General features: G+C 42.9%; 1 protein-coding gene across 1 annotated transcript in view; it reads left to right on the forward strand.

Moving 5' to 3' along the window:
- LOC308298950 (electrogenic sodium bicarbonate cotransporter 1-like) overlaps positions 1-12,746 on the forward strand; it is a 101,812-nt gene that overhangs the window by 44,093 nt on the left and 44,973 nt on the right. The window contains exons 4-6 of the mRNA XM_080742648.1: positions 3,643-3,775; positions 11,273-11,433; positions 11,858-12,037. Of these exons, the coding sequence (XP_080598774.1) occupies positions 3,643-3,775; positions 11,273-11,433; positions 11,858-12,037 (474 nt within the window). The remainder of the gene's footprint in view (positions 1-3,642; positions 3,776-11,272; positions 11,434-11,857; positions 12,038-12,746) is intronic.

The raw sequence follows: 12,746 nt of genomic DNA on the forward strand, positions 1-12,746 counted from the left end.
ACTTCAGATAAAATCAGAGACCAAAACAATGTATCTTAGAAATTATTTTTTTATTTAAAAAATTAATAAAAAAGAGAGAGATTATCTCAATGAAATGAATGCAACTGCCTTTTTGGGTCTTTCACACATAGACATGCACATGCTTTCCAACAACTTCAGCTTCAGGGAAATTATAATGAACACATGATTAAAACAGGCTGCATTATAATGCAAATAATTGCTAGTCACTATCACTGTCATGTGTACCTATCCTGCTGCATCTTGTCTCCAGTCCTTGGCAACGACACCCCAAGTAGCATGCAATTCCCTTCTTCGCACATGAACAGTTTTTTTGGCAGCCTTTGATACAGCTACATGATATTGCCTTGTCCATTGATATAGGCCAGGCTGGCTCTGTAGATGGACAGGGGACTGCCTTCCCATGGCGGCAGCATGATATAGGCATCTATATCATGCTGCCACCCACCTCCTAGAGTAGACCTTCCAGAGCTGTGGGTGAGAACAGAGCAGGATGCATATCTTCCTATCCATCACATGGTCTCAGCCCTTGGACTCGCACAGTGTCGTGCCCTGCCCTTTATTCACAGCCTGAGTGGCAGAGATACCACCAGCTATCCCTTTTTCACTGGAAAGAAGGCATGGTTCAAGACCAGCATGGGTCTAGATCTCCCTGCACTTCAGGAGTTTGGTGAAAATTCCTCTTATTCCCTCTCAGAGGATGTCAAGAATCAGGCTAGAGACCTCACGATAGCTGTATATGCATCAAAAGCTGACCATTCGGAGGACTTTGACCTGGCAAAGCTGAGAGTGTACAAGTTCCTAAATAACCGATCAACCCTGTTGAAGCTGCTGCCACCTACAGAAAATGCCTTTGGCCTGCACCTGAAAAGAGCTGCTCTTGCAGCCATAATAGATAAAACTGCACACATCGCGAAGCCAGACATCCCTTGCTTCACTGAATATGGATGGTCTCTCAGTGATGGGAAGGCAGTCCCCTGTCCATCTACAGAGCCAGCCTGTCCTATATCAATGGACAAGGCAATATCATGAAGCTGTATCAAAGGCTGCCAGAAAAACTGTTCAACCGCTTATCCGGAATCGGGTCGCGGGGGTAACGGTTCCAACTGAGACTTCCAGATTTCCTTATCCTGCGTAACTTCCTCCACTCCCTCTGGGAGCATACCGAGGCGTTCCCAGGCCAGTCTGGAGATATAATCCTTCCATCTGGTCTTAGGTCTGCCACGGGGTCTCCTCCCAGTGGGACGTGCATCGAGGACCTTCCTAGGAAGGCGCTCGGGGGGCATCCGTACTAGATGCCCGAACCACCTAAGCTGACTCCTTTCCAAGTGAAGGAGCAGCGGTTCTACTCCAAGTCTCTCTCGGGTGATTGAACTTCATGTGCGAAGAAGGGAATTGCATGCTACTTGGGGTGTCGTTGCCAAGGACTGGAGACAAGATGCAGGATAAGTACACATGACAGTGATAGTGACTAGCAATTATTTGCATTATAATGCAGCCTGTTTTAATCATGTGTTCATTATAATTTCCCTGAAGCTGAAGTTGTTGGAAAGCATGTGCATGTCTATGTGTGAAAGACCCAAAAAGGCAGTTGCATTCATTTCATTGAGATAATCTCTCTCTTTTTTTAATAATTTTTAAAATAAAAATAAAAATTCTAAGATACATTGTTTTGGTCTCTGATTTTATCTGAAGTCATTGCTACAAGTAGAATCGGACAGGAAATATAATATCTCGTTTACAGCCATTTTGACAACATGCTAACTCAAGAATAATACAGGTCCCTTCTGTGCCATAAATCTTAGCAAATGGATTCATATTGCTTGTATTTGCAAAAGCAGTCAACAATCATGGTAGAAATTATGTTAAAGCTCTATTTTGGGAATCCACCATCTTGCAAATATGCACAATAAAGGTCCAGACACACCCAATAATAAAATTAGCTATTCCATTGAGTCTCCCATGGTCAGACACCATGAAATAGACACCAAGTTTCCGTTTCTAGCTCATCTGGTTCAGAAGTTAGAGGCAAAACCTATTTTCTGGGTCCTTACATTATGGCGGCCATATTGTGGCGGCCATATTGGATTTCATGGAAACTTGCAATACAAAAAATGTTCATATGTATACCATTGATCAACCTGTGAAGTTTCGTGGAAATATCCCTCAGTTTAAATTTCTTCCCTATTCACCCCCCATTAAAACTAATAGGGGCTAATATTGAGGCGGCCATATTGGAACTTTTCCGAACAAATTGACCGGGTTGTCCATATAGGTTGTGATCCTACTGGGTCATAGATAATATTTCTGGTGGACAACCTTTTATGTCGGGGCAAATGCAGCACACCTTCCTTTGCCCCCTGGGTATATGTCCAAAACCGTTCGCTTTGCCTTGCATCGTGAGGTGGTGTGTGCTAGTAGATCTGCTATTTTCGCTAGTTTTGTGGGTCAGTATTTGCACCAAAGGGTTCATATTTTCGATTGTAATTAGAGAAAAGAAAATATGAGTGCTAAAATGTTTTCATTTACTGCTTTCTGTTTTAGCGATTTTAGTATTTTGATTTCAGTGGGTTGGGGCATGCGTATATGTACATTTAGACACAATAAGCCGGCAATTTGTACTATTGTTGTTACTATTTACACCAGCCCCCATAAGTCACATCTGCCCATGAAAGATTGCGGTGCATCTTGGGAATGGGCTTATTGTGTCTAAAAAGACATATTTAGCCACTTGGGTTGCCCTTAACAGTTTGCCAGCCAAAATAGAATGGTGGTTGGTAGATTAGCCGTGAAATTTCTATTATTGTATTGTGATCTGAGACATAATATTATGTTTATAAACATGAGCCCGCCACCCCTCCTTCTTGGACCGCACCGTTGTTTTTTTTTTTTTTTTTTTTTTTTTTTCAGGTCATTAGCTCACCGTGATTTTCTCGATCTCCGTTGGGATAGAGTGGTGGTTTTGGCCGAGCATCGATCTCCCTGTGCGTTTCGTGTGCGCGATCCGCGCGCATAACGATCCATGCATATAGTCCAGGAGTGACTGAACAGTCGATGTGACCACTTTGGATAGCCTAGCACCTAGCACTCCAGCTCTGCTAGTGCTATCGTCTAAGTGGGTGGGAGGAAGGAAGGCTGAAGAAGGAAAGGCCATGAGAGTCACTTCTGTTTCATGTCAGAGCAGCCACGAGCCACCGATGGACGAGCGGTGACTAGGGAAGGTTAGACGAACGCCGATTTTCGGATAAAAATCATTTATTCCGGTTTTAATGACAAAGTCCGGGAAAGTACGGCGCGGCTGAGACTCCTTGCTCAGATGTCCGATATATTACGGTTTTAACATTAAGGGGCTCCCCGTGGCTTGGAAAGTGTTAACCTGGGGGGCATGTATGCAAATCAAAATCTGTAAAATCACAAAAACAATAGAAGTAAAGGAAAACATTTTAACACTCATCTTTTCTTTTCTCTAATGACTATCTAAAACATGAATCCTTGTGGTAAAAAAACAAAGTTTTCCTTTGCATCAAATAAAGGTTAAAGTGGTTCCAGGTCTTAACTGTGAACAGATGGGTCCATAACTTCAACATGGTTCTTCATCTCTCTCTGTCTCTCTCTATCTCTCAGTCTCCCCGGCAGAGCGGATCCGCTTCATCCTGGGTGAGGAAGATGACGGCCCTCCTCCTCCTCAGCTCTTCACAGAGCTGGATGAGCTGCTGGCGGTGGACGGTCAGGAGATGGAGTGGAAGGAGACGGCCAGGTAACAACACATGCTGGACACAATCTAGTGCAGTGGTTCTCAACCTTTTCAGGCCGTGACCCCCAAAATAATCATATTTCAACTGGGGACCCCCCCCACCCTGACAGGCACTTGGAATTGTAAGAGTTGGCATTGCATTAGTTTGACTCCATCTGTTCCATGCTATTTTCACATTTTCAGTCTCTTATTATTGGCCAATTTTTGACCAGAGGTACTAAAAGGGTCTAAAAAGTCCTTAATTTGTCACTTTAGAAATGTGCACATACCTCTTATGCTGTATGTTGGTCTGTTTGCTGTTGAGTGAGTTCGACAGTTCGACGTCCCATTAGTCTGATATTGCCTAACCTTAAAACCTTGTCGGACTATCAAGATTTTGCCAACTAGTGTCGATTTCGTAGACTAAAACTATGACGAAAGATGTTTTTTTTTCTTTTTTAAGATTTGTTTTTGGGCTTTTTGCCTTTATTGATAGGACAGTAGACTGACAGGAAATGGGGGGAGAGATGGGGAGTGACATGCGGAAAAGGTCGTCCGGATCAGGAATTGAACCGCCGCCAGGCATCCATGCTTATGTGGCAATGCCTAAGTGGTATGCACCAGTAGGCCAGTGGGCGGCCCAAGACAAAATATATTGACAAATTAGTCAACAAATAAAAATGAGAGTAAACGTTTGGGAGGGACTAGTGAAGAAGAGATCCAGTAGAACTAACTAAAAAGAAGAGTGATGAGTGCTCTGAAAAAATATCAGATCTACAAGCTGTGAAACAACTAAAATATGACTATTCAAAATACCTAAATCAAAATTTGCTGTCAAAATCAACTAAAACGCAATTCACATCTCAGCTGTTCGTCTTTCTTTTGGTTGGTTGGTTGGTTAATTGATTAATTGAATACCAATGTTAAAGTTAGTTAACAGTACATGTAGTGCAGTTAAAGGTTATGTTAAGAGGATTGTTTCCATTGTGGTCCATTCACATTGTACTCGGTTTGGTTTAGGAAACACAGGATTAGAGTACTTAGTCCATCAGTAAGACATGCAACAAATGCAATACATATGTATATTTACAGCGAAAGAGCTTTTTAATACCTAGGGAAAAAAGCCATTACTGCATTGAAAGTAATCAACAAACTATACTATAAAAACTGGGGAAAACATTGGCCAAATTGTCAAATAATATAAGAAAGGCAAAAATGTGATTGCGAGGCGTTGTGAGATTTTGATCTGCCATTTTCACATTATGTTCATATGTGTGGAACGGAGTCAAACTAAATGTAGTGCCTCAACTCCTAGTGCTTGCTCGCGGCCTGAAAAGGTTGACAACCACGGCCTTATTGGACATGATTTTGGTTTGTGTGTGTGTGTGTGTGTGTGTCCTCCACTTGAGACTTATCAGGTGGAACTATGTGGAGCCACTTGTGTAAAATTAGCCCAAAGCAGAAGCTCCCATGTGGAATGAACCAGGCTCCTCACTGCCAAGCACTGCATGTCCTCAGTGGTGCAAAGTCAGAGGTTCAACCACCGCTGTCTATGCAACCACTGAAAACAGCTACTATTATTTTAATTTCTGAAGAAAACCAGAACAATTTTGTAGTGAATGTTGAAAACCGGGACACATTAGTGTTTGATATATTTGTCGGGACACCAGGACTCGCAGCTTGAAAACGGGACAGTCCCGGCCAAACCGGGACGTCTGGTCACCCTATAATGTTAATGCCTCCAGTAGTAGACTCTGATACTTGTAGGTCGGCTATATAAAGACACTGTTTCTTTATATTCCGTTGTCTGCACCTGCTTTTGGACTCCAGTGGGGTGCGATACGGTACTGTAGACCACATGAGATGTGAGGGAGGTGAATCACTGAACCCCTGAGGTTTTCATTTTCGTCTCCGCTCTTCAAGATGGCCGGGTCGGAGGCACATGGACCACAGCCAGAGGGATACCTTATCCCCTGTGGAAACCCCATCCCCAGGCCCCAGAGAATGGGCCATTGTAGTGGAGGCATTATTAAGCAATTTGGACCGGGGTACACATTATTGCGTATTATTATTGTATGCTTTAACTATTGAAAAATAGCAGATTTACAAGCTCACAGCACGGCACCGAGGGTGCCGCGCTGCAAGCTTGTAGATCTGCTATTCTTGAAAATTCTTAAAATTTTAAATTTTGACCCGATCTATGTGTCTTTTGAAGTAAAAAAAAAAAAAACCTATGTTTCTATGTCAGTGGTGCTCAAACTTTTCCATGTAAAGGACCCCCAAAATGATATGTACTTGGCCACGGACCCCCATCTCAAAATATTTAGTTCCAGGGACCACCCAGAAGCAAAATTTGAGTTACAAACGTTCGCTTTGAAAGTACATATATTCAAAGATTTGCACACATTTTCACAACTTTTTCAAAAATAGCAGATCTACAAGCTCACGAGTGCCGCGCAGTGAGCTTGTATAACTGCTATTTTTCAATAGCTAAAGCATTCGATAATTCTAGGCCCTAAATGGGTTAAAGAGAGACAGACCTGAGCCTCAAGTCATGCCTTCAGGGTTGAGTTGTGTGTGTGTGGTCTGAAATGTCTCCCTGAAGACTGTCTGGCTTCTTTTTGCACGCGTCGCACGTTTCCCCCAAAGTGACCTGAACTATGATGCCCGTGTTTCCCAAACCCAGGAGCCAACACGGGTTGCAGAAACGGTTTCGCGAGTAAATATCATGTTTTAAAAAAATAGATGTTTTACTGTTACTACTAAAAAAATGTAAAAACATATTTTCAAAGTCAAAAGGTGTTCAAAAAACATTTCAAAATTGACAATTTTGAATGAGGTTTAATGCTTTTTTGAAAAGTGGTTAATTCATGTGTTTTGTTATACTGTGGGTCAGCAACATTTTTGAAATAAACTGCCATGTTTTTATTTTCTAGATAGTCTGTGGGCCATGTCAACAACAAACATACATTTTAACCCCATCAAAATTCTGACATATTTTGATTGGCAAGACATTGTTATAACGATCATTAGACTCAGAGCCATAATCCACCTACCGGTATCCCCCGACTCCCTCCCCAGTCAGAGTTCAGAGCTTTAATGAATGTAGAATTATGTGCAGGATGTCATTTGCTGTAAATTAGTTGACTTCATTTAATTGGCCATGTTTAAAATATATTTGATTTTAAAATGCAAATCTTCTCTCTCTCACTTCTGCCAGTGTGTGCCAGTGATCACCCTCCCCTGTGCCAATGTTGGCACCTGTGCCTAAGGTTGCCTACCCCTGTTGTAGAAATATAAATGTGGGTCCCTGGAAGACTTCTCTTCTGGGTCTCCAAATGAAAGTTTACTAATCCCTGTTTTAACACATTCTGATCCTGTCCCGCATCCCGTATTTTCTCTCTATGAACTGTGAGTGATTCACAACATTGTGCGATTGTTGTGTAAAGAGAAGAGAACTCTCCATGTCGCCTTTTGTTTGTGGCCCTTATTTGGCTGTATAGTGAAACGAAATCCTTTGTTTACTTTTATTTCTGTCCTGCATTTACTTTTAGCATGGATTTTGACTTCCTGGGAAAAAAAAAAAAGAATTGTGTGACTTCTTCAAGCCTAAACATAACACATCCCTTCTCCCTTGTCTCTTTCTCTTCTCTTTGTTACAAGGATGCTTTATAAACATGTCTATCTAATTAATGAAAATATATTTTTTATAATTTAGAACAGTGGTTCCCAAAGTGGATTCCAGGGATAAATGGGTCTAAATTGACCCATACAAGTCTGTAACTCTGACAGTATACAAATGGAACCAAATTTGTACACTGTCAGAGTTGAGGGGAAACCTTGAAATGTAAAGGTTTGACAAACACTAATTTAGAATACAATTCAGACTGGATTAGATTAAAATGTGTCTTGGGGGAGTTACTAATTGTTGTGGTCTTTGTCACTGTACCTTTACACATCCTAAACTTTTTTTCTTTCATTTTTTTCTTAGTAGTGCTTGTCTGGCCGTCTCAGTTGATTCATTGCCTGCTATATGAGACTTGGGCCTTTTTCTTTTTTTACCACATGAGCCCTAGCGTCCCCATTTTAGGGCGAGCGTTGGGCGAAAATAGCACATCTACAAGCTCACAACGAGTCGGGGCAGTCGTGAGCCTCCATCTCACCCTGTCCTCTGTCTCTCTCCTCTTCTTTCACACCGACTACCTTCATGTCCTCTTTCACTACATCCATACAGCTCCTCTTTGGTCTTCCTCTAGGCCGCCTGCGTGGCAGTCCCAACCTCGGCATCCTTCTGCCAGCGAATATTACCAGAATACCTGTCAAAGCTGTGAATAAATTCCTTACCAAACGATTTATTTACCAATGTGTTCGTAAAGGTGTCTAGTAACATATCTAACAAAGTTTGAAATTCAACATCCCTAGGAGAATCTTTGACAGCTAGCTAGGGTAACCCCACAAAACTGTGAAAAGTGATGACTCAAAACAAATGCTTGCAATGTATTCAGAATAATTAAAAACACCTAGTTAGACCCCTCACATCCCACTTAAAGCAAGATGTGTATACTGAGACCCAAAGTTACCCTAGCTGTCAAAGATTCTCCTAGGGATTTAGAATGTCAATCTTTGTTAAATATGTTACTAGACACCTTTACAAACACATTGGTGAAGAAATAGTTTGGTAAGGAATTTATTCCCAGGTTTTATTAATATCCCCTGACTATTATCCTCTCTGTACATGTCCAAACCATCTCAGTCTGGCCTCTCTAGTGGCTTTATGTCCAAACCATCTCAGTCTGGCCTCTCTGGCTTTATGTCCAAACCATCTCAGTCTGGCCTCTCTGGCTTTATGTCCAAACCATCTCAGTCTGGACTCTCTAGTGGCTTTATGTCCAAACCATCTCAGTCTGGACTCTCTAGTGGCTTTATGTCCAAAACATCTCAGTCTGGACTCTCTAGTGGCTTTATGTCCAAAACATCTCAGTCTGGCCTCTCTAGTGGCTTTATGTCCAAAACATCTCAGTCTGGACTCTCTAGTGGCTTTATGTCCAAACCATCTCAGTCTGGCCTCTCTGGCTTTATGTCCAAACCATCTCAGTCTGGCCTCTCTGGCTTTATGTCCAAACCATCTCAGTCTGGACTCTCTAGTGGCTTTATGTCCAAACCATCTCAGTCTGGACTCTCTAGTGGCTTTATGTCCAAACCATCTCAGTCTGGACTCTCTAGTGGCTTTATGTCCAAACCATCTCAGTCTGGACTCTCTAGTGGCTTTATGTCCAAACCATCTCAGTCTGGCCTCTCTGGCTTTATGTCCAAACCATCTCAGTCTGGCCTCTCTGGCTTTATGTCCAAACCATCTCAGTCTGGCCTCTCTGGCTTTATGTCCAAACCATCTCAGTCTGGCCTCTCTGGCTTTATGTCCAAACCATCTCAGTCTGGCCTCTCTGGCTTTATGTCCAAACCATCTCAGTCTGGCCTCTCTGGCTTTATGTCCAAACCATCTCAGTCTGGCCTCTCTGGCTTTATGTCCAAACCATCTCAGTCTGGCCTCTCTGGCTTTATGTCCAAACCATCTCAGTCTGGCCTCTCTAGTGGCTTTATGTCCAAACCATCTCAGTCTGGCCTCTCTAGTGGCTTTATGTCCAAACCATCTCAGTCTGGCCTCTCTAGTGGCTTTATGTCCAAACCATCTCAGTCTGGCCTCTCTGGCTTTATGTCCAAACCATCTCAGTCTGGCCTCTCTGGCTTTATGTCCAAACCATCTCAGTCTGGCCTCTCTGGCTTTATGTCCAAACCATCTCAGTCTGGACTCTCTAGTGGCTTTATGTCCAAACCATCTCAGTCTGGACTCTCTAGTGGCTTTATGTCCAAAACATCTCAGTCTGGACTCTCTAGTGGCTTTATGTCCAAAACATCTCAGTCTGGCCTCTCTAGTGGCTTTATGTCCAAAACATCTCAGTCTGGACTCTCTAGTGGCTTTATGTCCAAACCATCTCAGTCTGGCCTCTCTGGCTTTATGTCCAAACCATCTCAGTCTGGCCTCTCTGGCTTTATGTCCAAACCATCTCAGTCTGGACTCTCTAGTGGCTTTATGTCCAAACCATCTCAGTCTGGACTCTCTAGTGGCTTTATGTCCAAACCATCTCAGTCTGGACTCTCTAGTGGCTTTATGTCCAAACCATCTCAGTCTGGACTCTCTAGTGGCTTTATGTCCAAACCATCTCAGTCTGGCCTCTCTGGCTTTATGTCCAAACCATCTCAGTCTGGCCTCTCTGGCTTTATGTCCAAACCATCTCAGTCTGGCCTCTCTGGCTTTATGTCCAAACCATCTCAGTCTGGCCTCTCTGGCTTTATGTCCAAACCATCTCAGTCTGGCCTCTCTGGCTTTATGTCCAAACCATCTCAGTCTGGCCTCTCTGGCTTTATGTCCAAACCATCTCAGTCTGGCCTCTCTGGCTTTATGTCCAAACCATCTCAGTCTGGCCTCTCTGGCTTTATGTCCAAACCATCTCAGTCTGGCCTCTCTAGTGGCTTTATGTCCAAACCATCTCAGTCTGGCCTCTCTAGTGGCTTTATGTCCAAACCATCTCAGTCTGGCCTCTCTAGTGGCTTTATGTCCAAACCATCTCAGTCTGGCCTCTCTGGCTTTATGTCCAAACCATCTCAGTCTGGCCTCTCTGGCTTTATGTCCAAAGCATCTCAGTCTGGCCTCTCTGGCTTTATGTCCAAACCATCTCAGTCTGGCCTCTCTGGCTTTATGTCCAAACCATCTCAGTCTGGCCTCTCTGGCTTTATGTCCAAACCATCTCAGTCTGGCCTCTCTGGCTTTATGTCCAAAGCATCTCAGTCTGGCCTCTCTGGCTTTATGTCCAAACCATCTCAGTCTGGCCTCTCTGGCTTTATGTCCAAACCATCTCAGTCTGGCCTCTCTGGCTTTATGTCCAAACCATCTCAGTCTGGCCTCTCTAGTGGCTTTATGTCCAAACCATCTCAGTCTGGCCTCTCTAGTGGCTTTATGTCCAAACCATCTCAGTCTGGCCTCTCTGGCTTTATGTCCAAAACATCTGACATGCACCGGCCGTCCCTCTGATGTACTCGTTCCTGATCCTAGCCATCTTTGTTACTCCCAGAGAACCTTGTGTAAACCATATCGTTGTTGTCGGGTGGAAACCTTGTATGTCCAAAACTGTTTGTTTTGTATTTATCTTTTTATAAATGATTTAAAATGGTGAAAGTAGCCAATCTACAAGCGCACAACGCCTCGCGCCGCGAGGCGTTGTATGCTTGTAGATCGGCTATTTTCACTAGCTCTGTGCGACAGTCTTGTATGATGAAACAGGGCTTTACTTTACCAAAAAAAACTTGGACATACGATGTTTCTGCCCGACAGTGACGTTATTTTCTTTATTATAGCCGTATACATTTTTATAGTTTTAAAGTGGTTAAACTAATCCCCGGACCCCACTTTGAGAGCCACCTGCATAGGGAACTAAAGCGCATCTCTCTCTGCCTCTTGACTTCCAGGTGGATCAAGTTTGAGGAGACCGTGGAGGCGGGTGGAGAGCGATGGAGTAAGCCTCACGTGGCCACGTTGTCCCTACACAGTCTGATGGAGCTGAAGACCTGCATCCAGACAGGCACCATCATGCTGGACCTAGAGGCCTCCACCCTGCCACAGGTTGTTGGTAAGCCAGCGTTGCGTGACCCAGAGGCCCGTAAAGTTCATCAATGCATGGATTTAATGTTCTCAGGCGCCACGACCGATTTCAGTCATTTGGATTCCATAGAAGACGGCGTGTGTTCTGTGAAAGCATGTTGTGTTTTGCGAAAATAGACGATTTACAAGCTGTTTCTGTTTTTTGAGTGAAAATAGATGATATGGAAGCTCAAAACGTAGACGTATTTTATTTGATTGAATACTTTTCTTAGCATTTCACATAGGAAAAGCACAGTACAGTTCAGATACAAGGTCTACTAATAGGATTTAAAGGAGTAGTTCACCCCCAACATTCACCCCATACGTATTTTATTTCTCATACGTGTGTTCCTTCTCAGAGCTGATCAGACGGTATTTTCATTTTCTCATATACGTGTGTTCCTGGTCCTCAGAGCTGATCACAGACAGCCAGATAGAGAGCGGTCAGCTGAAGCCGGACATGAAGGAGAAGGTGATGTACACGCTGCTGAGGAGGCATCGCCACCAGACCAAGAAGTCCAACCTGCGCTCCCTGGCAGACATCGGCAAGACGGTGTCCAGCGCAAGTCGACTGTTCACCAACCAGGAGAACGGTAGGAGAAAGGCTAGGGCTGTCACATTTATTACATAATCGTCGAATCGCAATTATTTGACATAATCGCGATTATTTTTCATTATCGTCATATCGTTTCCATGTTGAAGGATTTTCATATTAAAAAAAAAAAAAAAAGAAGTGGAAATGGCTGATCTACAAGCTCACAACGCGTCGCATATGTTCTTTTTTAAGTATAGTTGTCAAATATGTCAGTAAAATATGTCAGTAATTTTTTTGTATATTTAGGTTATGTATCATATCCCCAATCACATACACACCCATTGTAACAGTTACAATGGGTGTGTATGTGATTGGGGATTGGTCCATTGTCAACGACAAAAACACAATTAAATCGTTAATCGCAATTATTTGAGTGAAACATAATCGTCATGTAAAATGTCATAATCCTGACAGCCCTAGTAAAGGCCAAAAGAAAATGTATTGCAGCCATTTGTTGTTATGAATTACTTAGTAGTTCTTACTGTATAAATCGGTTTATCCAACTTTTTTTATTTTTATTATCATACTACAGCATCATTTAAAAGCAACAGAAGTAGCAGATCCAAAAGATGCGCTTCGAGCTTGTCGATTTGTGACACTTTTCACTGATTGCAGTATTTCCAGCATTTAACGATTTGAAAATAATGATGCGAAATACAAGTTGTTATTTAGAAATGCCAGAGTTTTGAACTTTTGAGCAATCTTAA

Source organism: Nannobrachium achirus (assembly GCF_963921795.1).
Source record: "Nannobrachium achirus genome assembly, chromosome: 15".
NCBI classification, from domain to species: domain Eukaryota; kingdom Metazoa; phylum Chordata; class Actinopteri; order Myctophiformes; family Myctophidae; genus Nannobrachium; species Nannobrachium achirus.